The following is a 20834-nucleotide window of genomic DNA, read 5'->3' as shown; positions in this document are numbered from 1 at the left end:
TGCGACGCCGCGTTAAGGCAGGAACCGGGCTCCGGTTCCGCACGCAAACAGCATCAGCAACGCCTCTGCTGAGCGAACCAACCGCCCGCGCCTGCGGCGCGTAAACCTCTGCGCGCAACGGGTCTGACCTCGCAGCTGAGCGGCTTACTAAGGCGGGGGGTTCCCTACGGGCGGCGGCTGAACCGGGCAGCCCGGCGCCTGCTTTAGATCTGCCTCAGTGGGAGTAACCGGCGCCTAAGTCCCCATCCACCCAAATCGCTGGAAGACAAGACCACGGTCTGCGCGGGAGCTCTGGGTGTCCTTAAGCCTCCCAGCCGAGCAGCTCTGCTCCAACCGGCTTCTCGCTCCGACGGCCTCAGGCGGAAGGAAGAAAAGAAGATTTCGGTGCCTGCGGGAGAGGCCGCAGCTGCCCAACGGGGGGCTGGTTCCCCCAGCCCCTGGCCTCGGCTCGGGCCGTGCGCCGCTGAGTTCTGCACGCGTAGCCAGCCTGCCGGGGGCTCCGTCCTTCACCGCTCTGTGCTGGCACCGGCACTGCCCGAAGGCGGCACAGGGACTACAGGCGCTGCTGGAAGGTCCTACGTGACCCAGCCACCCCCACCCTGAGCTGCACTGGCGGCCGGAGATTATTGCGCGTCCATCTCACAGCAGCGGTTCCACATCACGACTCTTGGCAAGAAGAGGAGGCGAAGCGGGTACTTGATCCAGCTGCTTCTTCGCCGCGGGCGCGGTGACTCTGGGTGGGTCTCTCCCTCCTCTTCAAGCGGCTTTCAAACTGCGAGAGCATCAGCCGAGCGGACCTGGGGCCCGTCTCGCGGCCGAGCTCGTCTCCTGGGGCTGTGCTCGTTCCCCCGGCTTGTCGCGACTGTCGTCGCCAGCGATCAGCACGCGCCGGGTCTTGAGAAACAGCCGCGACCCGGCGGCCGCTGAGTTCCCTCGCCCGGCAGGGCTGCTCTGCTGGGCGGGCCGGGGGCTGCTCACCGCGACTGAGCCGTACCAGGGCCACGTCTCGCTCTGAGCCCGCGGAGAATCAGCGGCACGAATGAGCCTCTTCCAGAATCGGCTGATGCCAAGACGCGTCGATCCCCGTTGCAGCTGGCGAGGGCGAGCCCCGGCCTGTGAAAACGGCTGCAGATCCCGGGCGCCGGGCACCGCGCCCAGCGGCGAGAAGCGGTCGCAGACCAGCAGCGTTGAGCAGAGCGGGGGAGGCGCTTCCAATCCAGAGGAGGGAGTGGGGAGGGCTGGGCCCCGCCCCCAGAGCCCCGTCCTCCGGCAGAGCCCGTCCGGCTCCCGCATGGGACCCGCCAGGGAGACCTCAGACAACGCGGAGAAGCTGTGCGGAGCGGGGAGAGCCGCAGCTGGGGCGCCCCTGGGGCCGGCTGCAGGTGCCCCCCGGGGCAGAGGGTGGGGGATGCCCTGTGCGCCGCCGGCAGTACAGGGCTTTCAACCAGGTCGGTTACGAGCTCGCCCCTGGTTTTGGTGCGCGAGGTCCTGGTGGGCGACGGCTTTTTGTTGCCCGCGTAGCTTGTGGTCTGACACGTGTAGCTGCAGCGCTGGGGGTGCAGCCGGACTGTCACCCCGCAGCGTGGAGCGTTGCTGCCGCTGGGGCTCGTTAATGCACCCGAAGGGTGATCGGCCCGATTCTCCAGCAACGGAGCAACCAGCCCGAAAGGCCGCGTCGCAGGGTAGCACAGGCCCGAGCAGAGGCTGCGGCCGAGCTAGAGCTCTGCACACGGGCACGTTGACTGCCCCCAGGCGGAGATAAAGCCCTTCCGCCGCCCTGCAGCAAGCCTGGAAGCTTCTGTTGTCCAATAAACCTTCTGTTGTACCTGCTGAGTGAGAGTCACTCCTGCCAGCGGACGGGGTGCAGTGCAGGGGGACCCCTGAACCCCATCACACTGGTGTCAGAAGTGGGATGCACTGCACCCATGGATGAGCTCCCAGCAGTGGCTGACTGAGCGCAAGAGAAGGAAGGAGTCTCACCAGAGCCAGAGGGGGAACAGAGCCATTCCTGCAGCTGCTGCTGGTGAGTGGATACCCCGGGAGATAGTGGGGAGATGGATTATACCTGACTCCTGAAGGCAGAGCTAGCGGGGCTGTGCAGAGAGAGGGGCCTGACCGTGGGGAAGGCGACCAAGGCTCAGCTGATTGCCCAGCTGGAAGAGAATGACCGATCTGGGGGGGGGCAGAGCCTGTCTCAGCAGAGAGTGGCTGGTCAGCCTCAGGAAGCGTTTCAGATTCTCCAACAGGAGCAGGGGCTCGACGCCGTCAGACAGATGCGGTGCCCGCCAGGTCGCACTCAGCTAGCGGTGGTCCATCACGGGCAGAGTCCCCCGCCGCAGAGCTGCGACAGCTGGAACTCGAGGTGAAATTAAAGGAACTGGAAGCCCAGGAACGGCAGAGAGAACACGAGCGCCAGGAACGGCAGAGGGAGCACGAGCACCACGAACGGGAAAGAGAGCGTGAGCACGAGCGCCAGCTACAAGAGAGACAGTGGGAGGAAAGAGAGCGAGAGCGTGAGGAGAGAGAGCGAGAGCGGGAGCATGAGCGAACCATGGCAGAGGCGAGACGCCAAGAGGCCCCAGCTGTGGTAAGCGGGGAGAGGGCCAGACGGCTCGGGGTGGCCAGTCACTTGGAGACGCGTGTGATGGCCTAGTGTCAGGACCCAGGGGACATGGACAAGTTCCTTACCACCTTTGAGCGAGCCTGTGAGTCGCATGAGGTTCCCCCAGATGAGTGGCTCCGGCACCTCACCCCCTTGCTGGGCCAGAAGGCCGCAGCAGTGCTCAGCCGGCTGGAGGGGCTGCAGCTTGGGGACTATGAACGGTTCAAACAGGCCCTGCTGCATAAGTTCGGGCTGACTCCGGAGATGTACAAGAAGTTCCAGGAGGCGCAGAAGAGGCCAGAGGAAACCCACGTAGATACAACCGCCCGCCTGAGGCAATACTACCAGAAGTGGGCGTTCGGAATGGGAGTCCAGTCCGTAGAGGACCTGATCGAGCTGGCGGTAGTGGAGCGATTCTACGAGATGTGCACACCTGACCTGAGGGTGTGGCTCGTGGACCGGAAGCCAGGGGACTCACACAATGCAGGGAAACTGGCAGATGACTTCACAAACAGCCGGGCCAGGTTTGAAAGTGACCCCCACAAAGAGAGGGAGTCTCGGAGAGAGAGGGAGTCCCGGAGAGACCGAGAATCTCAGAGAGACCGGTCCCTAACTGTACGACAGAGGGGACCACCTCTTGGGCAAGCCCAGGAAAGAGGGGCCAGACACCCACCCCCCAGAGAGCCAAACAGAGCCCGGACAGAGCAGCCGGCCCGAGGGACACAAGACCCAGGCTGTTATCGCTGTGGGCGAAAGGGGCATAGAGCAGCCCAGTGCCCCAGGCTCCCAGACAGGTTGAGCAGGCTGGGGGGCCATGGAGTCAACTGGGTGGGGTCCCAGAAGCCAGAGGGGCTGGCGGCCAAGGCGGGTGGTGCTGACAATGGGCACTCGGATTGGGCCGAGTCCGCCCCACAGACCAGCTCCTCAGGGGGACCAAATGCTCAGAGGTCAGTTTACAGAGTGGGGGCGGCACTACCTCTGTGGAGCAAGTGTCTCAAACACCTCGAAGTAGACGGGAAAAAGGTCACGGGGTTCTGGGACACAGGCGCTGATGTGACGCTGGCCCGACCCGGGGTGGTGGCACCGGGCTGCATGATACCCGATTCCCACCTGACGATAACAGGAATTGATGGGACCCCTTTCAAGGTGCCCATGGCGAGGGTGCACCTGAAATGGGGGAAGAAGGAAGGCCCCAAAGAGGTGGGCGTGCACAGCCATTTGCCGGCGGATGTACTGATGGGGGCTGACCTGGAGAACTGGCAAGGTGAACGCCCTCGTGCCCTGGTCCTGACCCGTAGCCAAAGAAAACGAGGGGTGCGCTCCCCAGATTCAGGGGTACAGGCCCAGCCAAAGTCACAGGAGCCACAGGGCCCAACCCTGAGAGAAAGGGGGCCCCCAAAAACCAGATCTCACAGGCCAGAGGTGCTGGAGCCAGGCAGGGATGGGAAGTAGCATCCGCTCCTGCCCAAGCGGAAGAATTCCAGGCAGAGCAGCAGAGAGACCCCTCCTTGCAGAAGCTGAGGGAACTGGCCAGTCTCAGCCCAGCTCCACAGCTGGGGGAGGGCTGCAGGGAGAGATTCCTGTGGGAAAAGGGATTCCTGTACCGGGAATGGGCTCCCAGACGCAAAGCGGAGCCATGGAAGGTCCAGAGGCAACTGGTGGTTCCCCAAAAGTACCGGCGCAGGCTGCTGTACCTAGCCCATGATGTCCCGCTCGCAGGAGACCAGGGGATCCACCGCACCAGGAGAAGGTTGTTACAGAACTTTTTCTGGCCAGGGATCTTTGCAGCTGTCCGTCTGTATTGCCTGTCCTGTGATCCCTGCCAGAGGGTGGGGAAGAGCCGGGACAAGGGGAAAGCTGCCCTGAGGCCACTGCCCATCATAGAGGAGCCTTTCCAGAAAGTGGCTATAGACATAGTGGGCCCCTTCAGCAAGGCAACGCGTTCGGGGAAGAAATATATTTTGGTAGTGGTAGATTTTGCCACGCGATACCCAGGAGTGGCCTTGACCTCTGTCGACGCTGACACCGTGGCAGATGCACTGCTGTCCATTTTCAGCAGAGTGGGGTTCCCCAAGGAGGTCCTCACAGATCAGGGGTCCAACTTCATGTCGGCCCTACTGCAAAGCTTGTGGGACAAGTGTGGGGTCCGGCTCACCTGGGCCACAGCCTACCACCCGCAGACCAATGGGCTGGTGGAGAGGTTCAATGGGACTCTGAAGCAGATGCTGAGAACCTTCATGAATCAATACCCCCATGACTGGGACAAGTACTTACCCCACCTGCTGTTTGCATACAGGGAGGTGCCCCAGGAATCCACGGGGTTCTCCCCGTTTGAGCTGCTGTACGGAAGGAGGGTACGGGGACCCTTGGACTTGCTCACAGAAGAGTGAGAGGGGACGGCCTCTCCTGAAGGGGAGTCAGTGGTACAGTATGTACTGACCTTCCGGGAAAAACTCACCGAGCTCATGGGCCTGGTCAGGGAGAACCTCTCCATGGCCCAAAGGAAGCAAAAGCACTGCACCCCATCTGCTGGCAGGAGTGACTCTTACTCAGCAGGTACAACAGGAGGTTTATTAGGCAACAGCTGCCCAGTTTCTCACAGAAGCGACAGTACAGCAGCCAGAGACAGTCCTTCCAACCCATCCTGGGGAGAAGACCCCGAGGGGTGCCCCTCTGGGGTGTAGCTTCCCCCTCCTCAGGCTGGCTGCCTTGCAGCTCCTCTTTCCCCCGCTTCCTAACTGCCGCCCCCGATTCAAAACCCAGCTCGGCTCCTCCCTCTTCTTTGTTCAGGGCAGAGGTGTTACCTGCCAGTTGTCATCCTTAGCCACTGGGAGCTGCTGCTAGCCTCAGACATCCAGCCTGACTCACACATGCACTCCCCCCGACTCCATCACACACCCCCAAACCAGCACCCCCCGGGGCCACCCTCTCGGCTCAGGACTCCTGTGTGCCCGCGAGCTGGTGCACGCCGGCAGTGGGCACAGCAAGGCCGGGGAGGCTGGCACTGCTACGGGCCCCGCTACCGCCTCCAGAGCTGCGGGGCGGTAAGTGCCCAGCTAGCCTCATGCGGCCAGGGGCTGGCCTCGTCACGTCGCCTTTGCCCGGGGACTCACCTGCACACCCACCGGCCGGGCCCTTTGCTTGCAGCGCCCGAGCTGGCGGAGCACCTGGCACGCAGCCCGCCGGGGAGCCCTCCTCCCTGCTGCCCTGGCTGCCCGGACCAGCTAGAGCCCAGGTACCTCGGAGGCGCTCGGCTGCTCCTTCCTGCTGCTGCTGGGTTCAGCCGGCACCTCCCTGGTGGACAGGGGTCCAGTGGCAGTGAGGGCTGGGTGCTGAGACGCCTGGGCCCCGCCCCACCGCTGCGGGGACTGCACGGGGTGCTAGCATCGCGAGCGGGGTGTGGGGCCCTCCACCAGCTCCCTCCATCATCGGTTCACCTCCTCCACACAGCTCGTCATTTGACAGGCCGCCTCCGTCTCCCCTCTCCCCAGTCTTTCAGCGCCCCTCACGCGGGGCCCGTCCCAAAGCCTGCACCACGGCACCTGCCTGCGTCTCACGCCAATGGCTGAGCTGAGCGCCCGTCCAGGCCGTGCTCCAGCCGCGGCCCCGTCTGACTCTCCAGCCCTTTGCTAATGATTCCCACCAGCCCCTTTGCTTTACTGACGGCCGCTGCGTACCGCGCGGGTCTTCCCGGAGAACGGGCCGAGAACCCCAAGCGCTCTGCCCTGCTGAGCCGGAGCTCAACTCGCCCCCATCCTCCCGGCTGCACAGGTGGGGCCATTTCCACCAACGCGCGGGAGTTAAGAACATAAGAACATAAGAATGGCCATACTGGGTCAGACCAAAGGTCCATCGAGCCCAGCATCCCATCTGCCGACGGTGGCCAATGCCAGGTGCCCCAGAGAAGGAGAACAGAAGACAATGATCAAGTGATTTATCTCCTGCCATCCATCTCCTGCCCTTGTTATGAAGGCTGGGGCACCATACTTTATCCCTGGCTAATAGCCATTTATGGACCTAACCTGCAAAAATTTATCAAGCTCTTTTTTAAACCCTAATAGAGTCCTGGCCTTCACAGCCTCCTCAGGCAAGGAGTTCCACAGGTTGACTGTGTGCTGTGTGAAGAAAAATTTCCTTTTATTAGTTTTGAACCTACTACCCATCAATTTCATTTGGTGTCCCCTAGTTCTTGTATTATGGGAAAAGGTAAATAATTTTTCTATATTCACTTTCTCCACACCATTCATGATTTTATATACCTCTATCATATCGCCCCTCAATCGCCTTTTTCCAAACTGAAAAGTCCCAGTCTCTCTAGCCTCTCCCCATATGGGACCCTTTCCAAGCCCCTAATCATCTTAGTCGCCCTTTTCTGAACCTTTTCTAATGCCAATATATCTTTTTTGAGGTGAGGAGACCACATCTGCACGCAGTACTCAAGATGTGGGCGTACCATAGTTTTATATAGGGGAAGTATGATCTCTTTTGTCTTATTATTGATCCCTTTTTTAATAATTCCTAACATCCTATTTGCCTTACTAACTGCCGCTGCACACTGCATGGATGTCTTCAGAGAACTATCCACTATAACTCCAAGATCCCTTTCCTGATCTGTCGTAGCTAAATTTGACCCCATCATGTAGTACGTGTAATTTGGGTTATTTTTTCCAATGTGCATTACCTTACACTTATCCACATTAAATTTCATTTGCCATTTTGCTGCCCAATCACTCAGTTTGCTGAGATCTTTTTGTAGTTCTTCACAATCCCTTTTGCTTTTGACTGTCCTGAACAACTTGGTGTCATCTGCAAACTTTGCCACCTCACTGCTTACACCATTTTCTAGATCATTGATGAACAAGTTGAACAGGATCGGTCCCAGGACTGACCCCTGGGGAACACCACTAGTTACCCTCCTCCATTGTGAAAATTTACCATTTATTCCCACCCTTTGTTTTCTGTCTTTTAACCAAAGTTCGCACTCGTCCGCGTTTGTTACCTTTCATTGGCCACTTTCCTAAGGGCCCCTCACCTGGGACCGCATCCGAGGCCACCCTCTAACTGACGGCCACGACGGCTGAACTCCGGCAGCTCACAACTTCCCAGCACTTGGCTCGGCAAACGTCGCGCCCTTTTAACGCGGGCCCGGCCGCTGAGAGGGAGCCTGGCGGGGTGCAGAGCTCGGAACTGCCAGGCTGCAAGTGCCCCTGCTGCTGGGCACAGGGAACGCTGCTCCGCCAACAGCAGTGACCTACTGCAACTCACCCCTGCTGGGCATCACCAACAATCCCTCCTCAGCCAGGCCCGGGGCTGCCACTCAAAGCCTGCGGCAGAAACAGCCCCGAAGGAGGCACGTGGCGGCCTGGGCACGCGCTTGATGAGCAGGGCGCACGTGGGTAAACACCAGCCGGCAGAGGACGCAGTAAAATCTGCACACGTGTCTGCCGGGCAGCTGCAATAACATGCGGCAATTAGGAGCTGGGGCGGCTGCTTCTCTTCTCTTCCCAGGCCTCCGCCCTCAGCTCCGATCTAGAGCAAACCTCCCCGAGGCTGAATGGGCACCCGCCCGCCCACTGCCATCCCAGCCCGAGGAATGAGCCACCCACACGTCCTTTCCAAAGAGCCAACTGTGGATTCAGCTCCAGCACCGCAGGGAGTCACAGCTCAGGCTCTGGGGCACCAGGCGGCCGCCCACAGGCCTCCCGTGCCCAGATTTGCACGAGTAGCCAGTGTGGGTCCCTTTCAGCCCTCCTGTGAAACATCACACACAAGCCATCGCTCGTGGCAGGAGGCCGCCTGGGTGCACCCGAGAGCTGAGCCAGCACAGCAACCGCCTCGGACCTGTGCAATGCCCACGCTCAGAGTCCCCAAAGCAGCTGGCAAGAGGCCCCCTTTCTCAGTAGCCCCGCAAACTGCTGTGAGCTACTGAGATGGAATTGGGGGGAGTGCAAATGCGAGACTGAGGCTGGATGTGAGACACAAGCAGAGCAGCTCCCAGTGGCTAGGGATGACCCTGGGCCTACAACTGGCAGGTAACACCTCTGCCCTGAACAAAGAGGAGGGGAGGAGCCAAGCTGGGTTTTTGAATCGGGGCAGCAGTTAGAGGTAGGGGAAGAGGAGCTGGAAGGAGCCAGCCTGAGGAGGGGGGAAGCTACACCCCCAAGGGGCACCCCTTGGGGTCTTCTCCCCAGGACAGGTTGGAAGGACTGTCTCTGGCTGCTGTACTGACGCTTCTGTGAGAAACTGGGCATCTGTTGCCTAATAAACCTCCTGTTGTACCTGCTGAGTAAGAGTCACTCCTGCCAGCAGATGAGGTGCAGTGCAGGGGGACTCCTGAACCCCATCACAGCTACGTGCAGAGATTCTGCACTTTGCACGGCGCTAAGGGACAGCGGTCATGGTACGGCGGCCGCGCAGCAATTGCGACCTTAAGCCCTGGCGAAATTCAACACTGGTGAGGGTTCTCAACAGGGAACCCTGGCGGACGCTGACTGATGAACCCCCTTCTGCGCCTGCCCCTGCAAAAAACCCTACAGAAACAAAAGCAACTTCCAGTGGCCTCCAAGGCTGCCTGCGCACGGGAGAGCACAGGGCTTCGTGCCAGCAAAGGCCCTGTCTTGTCAAGCTCACAGTCCGGGATACACAAGAATCCTGCCCGCACCCGTCTCAAGGGCGGACTGGCGATAGCACAAGATCAGCTTCTCTACCAACCTAGCAACAGGAAGACCCAAGAGACGCTCGTGCCGGCCAGACGCTGCCCTGCTCCAGCCCTGAGACAGAGAATCAAAGGGGAAAAAATCCCCCTTTGCTTGATTAGCTCGACTTCTGCAGGCAACTCAGCTGCCCCCGGCTGCTGCATTTTTCGATTTACGGTGCAGCTGCGACAGAGAATTCCAGGGAGGAAAAAAGCTTCTTCTGAGCGCCATGGGGACAGGGCTACATTCAGCTTCAAGAGACAAGCAAATCACCCGCCAACCCCCAGCTCCGGCTGCATCGACCGACTCGCTCAGAGCAAACCCTGCCAGGGACAAGGCAGCCAACAAGCAGGCGTGAGACAAATGCCCTGTGGAAACGTGCCAAGCGAAGGACTGAGCACCTCTCGGGCTCACTGCCCTGGCCCAGAAGCCCCTTTCCCAAGAGCACCAGGCTGGGCTGTCTGGGAGCACGATTCTCTGCTGACAGACACCTTGTGGCAGCGGGCACACAAGGCACGTTTAAGGTCTTTGCCCACCAAAGCTGATGCTCCGACCCATCGGCTCGTCTGTCAGGTGCCCCAGAGTTCTGGTTGCTCTTGAGGACACAGACTGACTGGGCCACCTCTCCGATCCGAGCCTGGAGGTCCTAATTCTCCAGAACTTACTTCTTCCCTTGCCGGACTCGGGTTGAGCCTTTGGGGTTTAAAAGAAAAGCGGCGACTTTTCAGCTGGAGCGCGCAAAGCCATTAACGAAGGGGGGCCCCAGCCACGTTCGTACCCAGGGAGGGGAACGCGTGGGGTGGGAAAGGTGTTCTCCTAAGCTCGCACGCAGACGGGAACAGAGGGGGAGCCGGGCGAGGCTGTGCCCCGCCAAAGCACGGCAGCAGAAACGGAGCGCTTGAGAGACTAACACAGCGCCGAGCTCAGGTGGGGCAGACCCGCTTCATTGCCAACACAGCCCGACACTCGCCAGCCCAGAGGAGACGGGCTCGAGCTGCGGAACCGGGTCTGCCCCACCGAAGCTCATCCCGAGAAAGCCTTTGGCTGAAGCTCCACGTTTCCGGGCCTTTGTTCTCTCGCCCGGAGAGTCGCTGCCAGCGCCGGGAACGAAGGCCGGGCCCGTGGTTCTGCACTGAGACGGAGAGGCCCTTGGCCTGAGCGCTCAGCCCCGCTGGGGAGCAGGGGCACCTGCCCCGACGGCAGAGAAGAGCCCGGGGCCCCGCCGGTCAGAAGTGGCGCACGTGAGAGTTCGAGCCCGACTCTGGGAACGCCCCGGGCAGCGCGAACAAGCAGAGCTGCAGCCCCATGCACTTGGCCCTGGGCAGCGCCGGCTGGCGAACGGCCAGGGGGGGCCTCAGCAGTCCCCGAGCAGAGGGGGCGCCCTGCTGGGCTCATAGGGCCGTGCTCTGAAACGAGCCTGCTCGCTCCCCCACGTTGCGCCTTGGCTCGGCACCAGCTCAGGCCTGGGGTGTCCCTTGGAGGCCGGGTGGCTCCTGGGCCCCCCCAGACCTGTGGGAGCCTTCCGGGCTGGGCTGCGAGCATGAGAAACATCTCCAGCCTGTCCGGTAAGGGGCATGTGTGCGGAGAACAAGGAGGAGGGCCGGTGCCACGGCGGGAGGACAGTGAACCTACAGGGCGACAGAAAGTGGGGGGGGGGCAGGTCTGGGGGGGCGGGGGCGTGACAGAGGGAAGGGGAGGAAGCTGGGCCCGGGGGTGGGAGGGAAGGGGAGAGGGCTTGGCCTCTGCAGGGGGTGCAGCTGGGCCCTTGGGGGGGAGAAGGAAGGGGGGCCAGAGGGAAGGAAAGGGGAGAGGCTGGGGGCAGAGGGGCCAGGCAGGCCCAGGCATGAGAAGGTGCAGCGGGGACTTGGCAGCAGCTTCCATACCCCAAGGGAGCAGAGCTCCCCGCCAGCCAGGCTGGCTGACATGGGCCAGGCTCAGGGGCTTTGCGAGGGGATCTGGGCGGGTGGCAGCCTGGGGGTTCCCTTGCACACCGGCCCGCGGTGCTGGGCTGCAGCCCTTACAGCCCCTTCTGCAGCAGGGCTCCCAGCTGGCCTAGACGGGGCTGGGTCCTGCCTGAGCACCAGACGCTGCACCTGGTGACCTCCCAAAGGCCCTTCCACCCACTGGTTGTAATTCCCAGCCCGGCAACTCCAATGAGAGCCGGGGGGCTGTGTACCTCCCACACTGCAGTGTGGGCCTCTGTCCCATGCAGGGGGACCCAGACCCCTTCACATTGAGAGCAGGTGTCCTCTGCAGCTGGTGCCAGGGCCCAGCCAGCCTTTAGCTGACGCTGCAGCAGTACCTGCACTCAGCTCCAGAGGTCCCAGGTTTGAGACCCCCGGGGGGCAGTTACACCTGCAGGTCTGCAGAGCCCCTCTGGCAGCTCCTGCACTCAGGGCCCCAGGCTGCTGCTTTCTGGGAGCCCCCACTGCCTCCTTTACCTCCCTGCTACCACCTGCCCCGGAGTGAAGCCTCCTCCTGCACCCAACCCTCTGCCCCAGCCAGTGAAAGGGAAGGGAAAGAGCAGCGGGGGGGGCAGGTGGCTCATTAGCTGGTTCTGAGCAGTCAGCCCAGGCCCTTCTGCGGCTGCTCCAAGCATCTTCTGGGGTTTGGCGGGTGGGTGGGAAACAGATGGTAGCCCAGGGTGGCATGGGGAACAGCTGAGGGGTTGGGCCCCATATGCCCTACAGCAGCAGGGACTGTGGGAAGTAAAGCCAGAGGGCTGCCAGCTCCCAGCCTGGTCGCTCAGCCTCTCCCTGGCTTTGGGAGAAGCGGAAGGGGGGTTGTTCTGCCCATCAGTGCTACCCTGAGACACAGCGACCCAGCTGGGAGAAGGTGGGACACCAGAGGCTGCTGTCGCTGCTTCCTGTGGCTCCCAGTAATCCCAGGGGTCATGCAGCTGGGGGGGCGGGGAGGTTGGGGGAAGGGGATCAATCGAGGGTAGAAGACAGGCTCTGGGGGGTGCTATCCCTAGCCCCACTTCCCCTTAAAGGATGTCCCTAGGGACAGGGCAGGGGTGAGACAAGGGTGCTCTAGTCTGTGCCATTAAGAAGTTGGCAGCTCGGGCTGAGTCCTCCAGGAATACGTTTAACCTAAATGGCAACCCTGCTGCTGGGTGGAGCTGGATGGGAGCAGGAGGGCAGGCCGGTACCTGGGCACAGAGGGGAGCAGCGGCAGATCAGTCACGCAAGCCCTGGGCCGAGGAAGAAATGCTTTTCTGTCTTGTTGAAAAGCCATCGCAGGGGGCCTGGAGCCCACTGTGTCCAGCTGAACTTGGCACAAGGGGGCAGCCCCTGGGCCTAGGGCCAGCAGTGAGGAACGGACAATACAGGTGATACCTGGAGGAAACAAGAACAGGGGGAAGTGCCCAGCTTTTAGAAAGTAATTTAATCAGCACAGCAGCTACGCAGTCAGTATCTCCAACGCCCAAGGCTTCCGCCCTGAGGTGGCTCAGAAGGCGAGAAACACGTTCCTACTGGGCCCTGGGCACAGAAGGGACACAGCGCCGCCCTCCCAGCTAGGTCCGCTTCTGGAGCCTCAGACTGACACCAAGGGCCAATCAAGGCGGCGTCTCTGGGGCACACAACTGCAGACGCAGACAGCACCGGCAGCAGAAAGGCAGCAGCTGGGGAGCCCTGCCCTGGCCACGGAAGCTGGTAACTGCACGTGCATTTTCACCGGGAAACTTGAGAAAAAACCTGCAGCCCGGAAACCCCCTGGGCTCTGCAAATCACTCAGTTTCACCAGAGACGTGCCATCCCCCACCACTGTCACGGCGAGCTGCGAGCCCGGCCTCTCCAGCACGTTCACTGGCCCGTTCCCACAGGGAATGCGAATTACTCACCGATCGCCGGTAAAGGAAGAAAGCTGCCTGGCGAAAAGGAGTTTCGCTCACCCTGTGTGTGCCCACATCCCACGCCACTAGGGGCAGACCCCCCATTTCATGCAGCCTGTGAGCTGACCTAGGACCCTGATAAGCAGCAGTCCTTTGTCCAGGAAATGGCGTGCCACTGGCAAGGAGTTAGACTGACTCTTTCCAACCCCTCAGAACACACAAAACAATAAGGCTGCACCCCAAGAGTAACACTTCTAACGTCTCCCGAGAGAGACAAGTGATTCTGGTGCACCAGGGCACGTGTGAACTTTCTGTATTCTCAGCGGCTAGGAAACGATCCTTAGAAAGGCAGCTTGGTCCTTTTGTTTCACGTGACTGACAGTTCTATGGAGGCCAAGCAATGGCAGTTCAGGAAAAACGATGAACACCTCCTCTGACTGCTTGGTATTGAAACGTCTTCCCTCCACTCAGAGGCCCGTCGGCTATTTGCTCTTGGAAGCCCGGAATGCCTGTCCTGCCTGGAGACAAGCTGCTCCTAGTCCTAGCTAAGAGGACTGCCTTTGTCACATGACTGGATCTCTTGGCTTTTGTCCTCCTGCCAGGAGGCCCTTGGAAAGACCCTCCAAAGGAACTTGCACACTCCCGCGGGCCTCCTGGCAACCCGTCCCCAGTCCTGCCGCCCTGCCAGCAAAGCGGGACTTCCCCACGGTATCCGTGGCTAGCAACGGCACAGGGAGCACGGCCACTTCCAGCTGGAGCAATCCACGAAGCTGGTGGAAGACCGGAAGCACTTGACAGCCCCAGTGCAATGCCCCCCGCAGGCATCCCCTGTGGCGAGAAGCTGACCAGCTGCGGTTCAGAGTCAGCTCCAGGGGCAGCCTGCTGGCTGTGCTCAGAACGTGCTCTGGAGCAGGCAGTGGCAGCCGCAGCCGGTGGGGCACACCTCCTGCGTGCGAAACCACTCCATCATGTGGCTGGTGTGCCCGCCGTGCCCGCAGGTCAGGCAGAAGTTGGAGGAGCCTCGCACCGCCACGTGGCAGATGGAGCACTGGAAAGTGAAGCCCTTGCAGATGGCGCACTGGGTGCCCCGGACCTCGCTGCGGCACTGACTGCAGTACACCCCGAACTCTGCCCGGGAGGCAAGGGAAAGAGACAGAGCAGAACAGTTGCACCCCTGCGCTCCTCTGCTGAGGCGTCCGAGCGCTGGGTGCCGGACGCGGACCTGTTAACACAAGCACCCGCGCAACGGCTGCAGGGAACAGCTCTGAGCCAGGGCTGGACTGAGGGACAGCGGAGGCGAACCCCTCCGGTCGCCCTGCTCTGCTTCCCCCGGAGGAGCTGGCCAAACAGGCGCAAGCCCAGCCCCACGGGTCAGCGGGAGCAGAGACAGCCACTAGCTACTTCCCAGCGTCCTCCCGCGTTCCAGCCAACAAGGGGACAGGGCAAAGTGGGCGCTCTCCCCGCTGCAGCATCACGCCCGCCCAGAAGGGCTGCGGCCCCCCTCCTGCTGCAGAACGGCAATGGGCAGCCACAAGGCCAGGGCCGGGGGGGGAGCGTTTTGCCCGTTCTCTGGCCAGAGCTCAGGGTTTTGAGAGTCGACTCAGAGCGCTACATCCACGGTGAGCGACCGGGCTGGCTCCCCATGCTACCCCCAGGGAAGGAACAGCCTGCACGCTCAAGCGACCGTCACTCCATGGGGCGAGCACGCTTCCAGCTAGTCACGTCCCTCCACCCCAGACACAGAACCCCTCAGCCAAGAGCCCATCGCCACTGCGAACGGCCATCCGCCGTGCAGTTTGTTGCCACAGCCCATCGCTTGACAGGCTTGGTGGGCACATCTCAGATCGTCACCTCTGCGGGGTATTTATCTGCCAACCCTTGAGGCCGAGCAGTGAGGCTACGGGGGCGGCTGGGCGACAGACTCACCGATTCCCTTGTGTGGGTCGGGAGGACAGGAGACAAACTTGAGAACTTCGGCCCGTTTCTCTCGCAGACCCCAGCGATAGAGGATTTCCCCGTAGCATTTCTTGAAGTCGTCAAACTGCTGAGCGTTGGCTGGGTCCAGCAGCCTGGAGGAGAGAGCCCAGAGTCATGTGATCTGTTTTCTCGCAGCAGCTCAGGCTGAGACTCTGAACCCAGCCAGGTCAGAGGCCGTTCTCATTGGCCTGGCCTCCCCGAGCGGGTGTTTCACAGACAGACGCTGTCACAGGGAGACCGAATGGGCCGCACATCAGTGGGACTAGGCTGTGCTTGGGCATGCCAGGTTCTCACTGCAGCTGATTCGTGAAAATACATCATGGGCAGTCAGCCAGCCAGTCGCCGAGAAGACTGGGTCTGGCGCAGGAAGCCCTCAAGGCCACGACCAGAGGGAAATGTGGGAAGAAATACCTGCCAGCACGCCCTGGATGAGCTGCGACGCCAGCCCGGCACAGCCCTGTCTCAGAGCGGCCAGGAGCTGCCGAGCGCTACCTTTTGTTCTTGTCGTGCTGATCTCTCTCGCGCTCCCGGTGGTCGGCGTACGTCAGGGGGCCGTAGCGGAGGTCGTCGGGGGAGGACTCGCACCAGGGGGTGAACGGGTGCTCGGGCTCTTTGCTCGCTGCGAAAGTCAAAGGCCGGTCAGCGAGCCTGGAGTGGGCTACACGTGTGACGTGCAAAAGGCTCAGGGAGGAGATGTGAAAGCAGGCGGCCGTGTGCAGGTCTTCAGGCTCTCTTCCCCTCTGCCCCAGGACGCGCACGCACCACGGCAGTACTACCTCACAGGGAACCAACCCCTTCCTTCGCCCCCGGCCTCTCCAAAACGCCAGGCAACAACTGCCCAGGGAAAGGCACCCAGGACACCTGCCCCAAGCAAAGACCCAGAGTGCTCCACAGGAGACTAGCAGTGCTATCAGGCAAGCCCGTGTCAGTAGGATTCCACTCCTGGGGCAGGGAGGGGAGAACTGGTGTTCCTCTAGGCCCACGGGAGGGTGTTGGCCTGAACAGCGGCCTTAAGGAGAAAGGCTTTCAGGCTCTTTCAGACACATGCACAACCCCCGGGTGTAGGGCGCAGAGCATCAGCCCACCCTGAGTGGGCTTGCCCGGGTTTCTGCTGCCTTCCCTGTTCCTCAAACAGCCGGCAAGCGCACCGAGGGATCGCAGATTTGCTGTAGCTGAGCTCAGCCAGGTGGGCCAGTGGGACAAGCATACGCAGGGCATTACCCTGAGAGACAAGGCAGCCCTGAAGTTTGCTAACTTGGTGGCAAATGCCTGTAGGAGCCCAAGTGCTCATGTCACTTGTAAAACTGCCACAGTTCAAGCTAGGCCACGGCCACGGCCAGGAGCGAGCACCTCCCCTGCAAGCCCAGTGTGGAGGGAAAGCAGGAAGGGCCTGGTAAAAGCCCCTCCTGCATTACCTGAAGGGTCCTGACTGGCCTCAGGTTAGGTCAGTGCCGTGGGTGGTGGAGTCGCCATCCCTAGAGGTTTTTAAGTGCCGACTTGACAAGGTCCTGGCTGGGATGACTTAGTGGGGGCTGACCCTGCTTGAAGCAGGGGGCTGGACTAGATGACCTCCTGAGGTCCCTTCCAGCCCTAGGATTCCATGATGCCACACCACTCTGTGCGACCAGCACAGCAACAAGGCGGTGTCCCCTGGAGCGCCTGCCAAGCCAGGAGGGGAGCCAAAGATCTCCTGCCACGGCCACCTGCTTATCTGGCAAGAGCTTAATGGCGCCCGTGGAAGGCTTGTTGCATCAGGCAAAGCAAGCTGCACCGGTCGCTCGCAGGCTGGGAGCAGAGACGCAGTGTCGATTAACACCCTGAGCAGCCCGTGCCATTAGGCACACAGCCCGAGACGCAGCCGGTTTGGATGCCGGCGTGATCTCCCGCCACACACGTGGGATTGAAGTTTGCAGGGAGACGCCCACGAGTGGATGAGGTGGAAAAAACGTCACCATTAAACCATTAACAGGGCATGTGGGATCGGATTCGCTTCCAGCCAGGGGCTCGCACCAGGGACCTCAGCCACCAAGGAGAACTGCTCCGTGTGTGCAGCCACCCGCCCCCGTTTGGCGCCCCGGGGGCTCTGGCGAGTCAGGTCACTCTGCTCCCCATACCGATGTTCCAGCCTCCCACGTTGAGTCCAGGGTCTGACATGCTGGAGCAGGAGCCTGACGACGTGAAGCTGGGCTGTGGGGGGGAAAGGAGGGAGCTGCGTCACAGGCGCCCCAATGCGAGTCCCGGCTTTTGAGGAGAGCGAGAAAGGGCAGTGCGTACGTATCGGCTGTGGGACAGCACGTTGGAGGAGCGCTGAGGGAAGGATCCGGCGGGACTCACGCACCCCTGCAGCCGGGACTGGCCCTCGAACACGCTGCAGAGCATGGCCAGCGTCTGCACGTCGTGGAGCTGACAGTAGTGAGCCAGCCTGAGAGAGGAGGCAAAGGGAGAGGGCAGGCGATGAGGCAGAGTTCCCTGGCCGAAGGGAACACGCACAGCCGCCCCTATGGAGCTAAGCCCTGCTCCTCCCCCCAGCCTTGGAAGGGTATGGGGAGGTTAGACGTTCCTCACTGTTACTTTTAACGACTGTTTTCCAAGGTGCTTCCAGTTGGGCAGGCAGTCCAGGCCCAATTCCCAGGAGTTGGCGCCTCTCTGCATGGGGACGGTAACCCCCCAACTGCACAGGATGCATAAGGACTCCAGCCGCACCGGGCACACCCACGCTGGGCCCAGTGCCGGAGAGCACTTCCGCCGGGGCTGTGGGACTCGCCACCGGATGAGGCTGGGTTTTCTGGATAGCTACACCGGAGGCCGCTCCCCCGAGAGTGCCCCCGGCCAGAGCCCCAGAGGAACGCCGCAGCTTGAGACCAAAGTCTGACTCCTTGGGAGACCCAGCTGACGGGAGGGTTGGGGGTGGACTGAACACAGAGTGTTCTGCGACACCAACAGGCCACAGGGCTTTCTGGAGGGGAGAGCTCTACAGCAGGCTCCCTGCAAGCAGCCGAGTGCGACTCTGGGGCAGGCTCAGCTGACCTCTTCGGGTGCCAGGCCCGGCGAATGCACCGGCGCCAGTGACAGCAGCCGCGACCGCTGGCAAGAAGCCAAACGAGGGGAATTCACAGGGTAACTGTTCACGGCTCGGCAGAGCCCTCTTAGACCTCTGCTTATTATAACCTGACCGATGGCGTTACCTCCCACCTGCTCTGCCTCGTTCACCTGCTGTGTCGGTGATGACGCGCGGCTTTTTACCGGGAGTCTGTGCAGTGGGACCCCACAGGCTCTGCTGTGCCACAAACAACAGACGCTGCTCCCAGCCAACACAAGTGCAGCATCGGCCGAGGGAGCTCTCCGCGCCTGGGCGCTCGGAGACGGGCACTGCTTGGCGGACGGCTGTGGGAAACGGAGGGCTCTTTCCCGTGCCTAGCGGAAAGCTCCCTGGAGGCCAGTCTTCTCTCCGAGGACAGCAGGGAACTGGACCGTTAAACTGGTGAGCAAATCAGGACACCCCACTTGGCAGGTGGTGGAGGAAGGAGCCCTAGATAAAGGCAGGGGTGGGTCCCCTCCTGCATCAGGCCTCCTCGCACGTACCCAGGAGCACCAGTGCTAGAAACACGTGCTGCTTCCCTCCGATGAAGGCGCACCACAGGGCAGAGATGCAGCAGACTCCCCCATATCCCTGCACTGGCCTTGAGACAGGGTCTCAGCTCAGAGAGGCTGCAGCTCTCCCCCCAAGCCTGAAACAAACCCCTACCCCTTGTAGCAGCCAACAGCTCTGCCCCTGCTTTGAGCTTTCAGAGACCTACAGTGACTCCAGCAGCTGACGGCCAAATGGATGCTGGGCCCAGGGTGTCTCCAAATCTGGGTCAGACTTCGGCCCGAGACAGAGATCCGTGGCGACCATGGCCAGTGACCAGACCTGGGCAGATAGAAGAGGAACAGCGTCAAAAACAGCTAGAAACAGATCTATGCCCGAACCGAGGGCTCTGACACTGCACTGCAGTCACGCACGCGAGGTTCACTAATGGCAGAAATCTTTGCTGGAGGCCCCAGAATCAGCCAAACCCTTATAGCTAAGGCTCCGGAATAATGGAGAACCAGCCAGTCGCACCAAGCAGCTAGCATGCGAACATGGGAGACAAGCAACGGTGGAGAGAACAGTGCAAAGAAAGGCAAGCAGGGAACCTCAGGCAGGGGGTAGCACTCCGTGAGCTGGGGAGACGGCAGGGGAGGGGAAATTAAAGTACAGAAGCAAACCAGGCCTGGGCGAAGATGCAGACCATGGGCCCCAGGGAAAGCTGGGTAATTTGTACAAAGGAGGCTGATAAGGATGATAGGAAATTCCTATCCCATGCTGCAGCTCAGGGCTCCAGTTTGCAGCTCAGGAACAGGACACTTCTGTAACACTGCAACGCAGGTGGGAGAATTCCATGAGGCATTGGTGCGAATCACGCAGAAATCAACTGGTAAACCCCACCAGGAACTAGCCTTTTTGCCGCCATGCTGCTGGGTCCTTTTAATACTTGCACCAAGTGAACCAGAAAAGTTTGTGGTTTATAGTTAAGGAACAGCCTATTAAAGAACCAACGTTTAGATTTAAAATTTTTTTTTTTTAAAGTTTATAATGACGTGAAAGCGTCGTATGAATTTAAAGAGAATCAAACGAAACAGATGTTTAAAGGTGTGGCATTTTGTTGCAGTGTGAACGTAACGCCATCCTGCTAAGGTCGGAAATCAGAAAACAGAGAGCAAACAAAACGAAACCGAAGCTGGTCCGTTTTCACTGGCTCGGTGGAATCCAAGGCAAAGTAAGTAGTGAGATGATAGATTAAAATAAAAGGTCTGAATACATGAACCAGCACTACACTGAGGTATTTGGGGCACAGGGCTTTTGTATTCAGGCAGGTCATGCCTATTATGAGCAGTGTTCTCTGTAAGCTGAGAAATTCAGGCGTTACTCAGCTGATTAGCAGAATGCCCCCAGTGTCTACAGTCAGCAGCGTGTGCTTCTACTGGTTGTACACCAGCCGGTGCCTTAGTGCACAGAACAAAATTTATTCCACATATGGATGGAAAAAAAATTGAGGGAACAACGAGCCCCACAGGTGTGGGGGGGCAGGGGAGAAAGGGAAAGAGAGTGTTCCGTTTGTCAAAATGCTTACAGCCAACGTGGTGATTTTGCTGCATGGCCATTTCGGTCAGTGACAAAGCAGTGTTTCTAGCCTGGCCCACGAGCTGGCTTGACAAAGAGTGTGAAATGAACTACGTGGCCGGGCCAGGGCTTTCGCAGTGAAATGTTAGAAAGTGTTGGGGTTTTGTCCCCAGTTACCAAAGGGGTCTCGCCTTAACCCTGCCAGGAAAACTGAAGGTGGTCTCTGGAGTGACTGCTGCCCCTCAATGGCCCAGAAACGCTCTTGAAATCCAGGGAAACGGCACAGGAACAACATGGTGAGTTACACGCTCGCTCAAGCATCCCTTTCAGCTGCTGTGCTTAGAGGGAGGAGAAGCCCGGTACCTGGACGAGATCCCTACGTCCGACTGCCAGGGCAGAGGAGGCATTCTTCTGGCAGGTCTCCTGAATGTTAGTCACGTTCAGTCTGAAAAAGAAAGATGGCTCAGCTCTCAGTGGCAGGCTGCGTACCAGGAGAGGCTTGGTGCCGGTCCACTGCCCCCAGACAGAACTCCCCAACCCCAAAACCGGGTCAGACCCATCACCACTTCCTCTACTGTCGGC

At 60.5% G+C, this 20834-nt stretch overlaps 1 protein-coding gene across 2 annotated transcripts in view; it reads right to left on the bottom strand.

Annotated features, from left to right (window-relative positions):
* Positions 1–12664: 12664 nt before the first annotated feature.
* Positions 12665–20834, bottom strand: part of WDR59 (WD repeat domain 59) — a 53625-nt gene continuing 45455 nt past the window's right edge. For both annotated transcript variants that reach the window (XM_075008530.1, XM_075008529.1), the window contains 7 exons: positions 20616–20697; positions 18907–19019; positions 17384–17531; positions 17224–17296; positions 15602–15728; positions 15059–15201; positions 12665–14260 (listed from right to left, as the gene is read on the bottom strand). In XM_075008530.1, the coding sequence (XP_074864631.1) occupies positions 14025–14260; positions 15059–15201; positions 15602–15728; positions 17224–17296; positions 17384–17531; positions 18907–19019; positions 20616–20697 (922 nt within the window). In that variant the 3' untranslated portion in view covers positions 12665–14024. The remainder of the gene's footprint in view (positions 14261–15058; positions 15202–15601; positions 15729–17223; positions 17297–17383; positions 17532–18906; positions 19020–20615; positions 20698–20834) is intronic.

This window comes from Carettochelys insculpta, chromosome 14, assembly GCF_033958435.1.
Source record: "Carettochelys insculpta isolate YL-2023 chromosome 14, ASM3395843v1, whole genome shotgun sequence".
NCBI classification, from domain to species: Eukaryota; Metazoa; Chordata; order Testudines; family Carettochelyidae; genus Carettochelys; species Carettochelys insculpta.
This window is presented reverse-complemented; position numbering and strand designations above follow the sequence as displayed.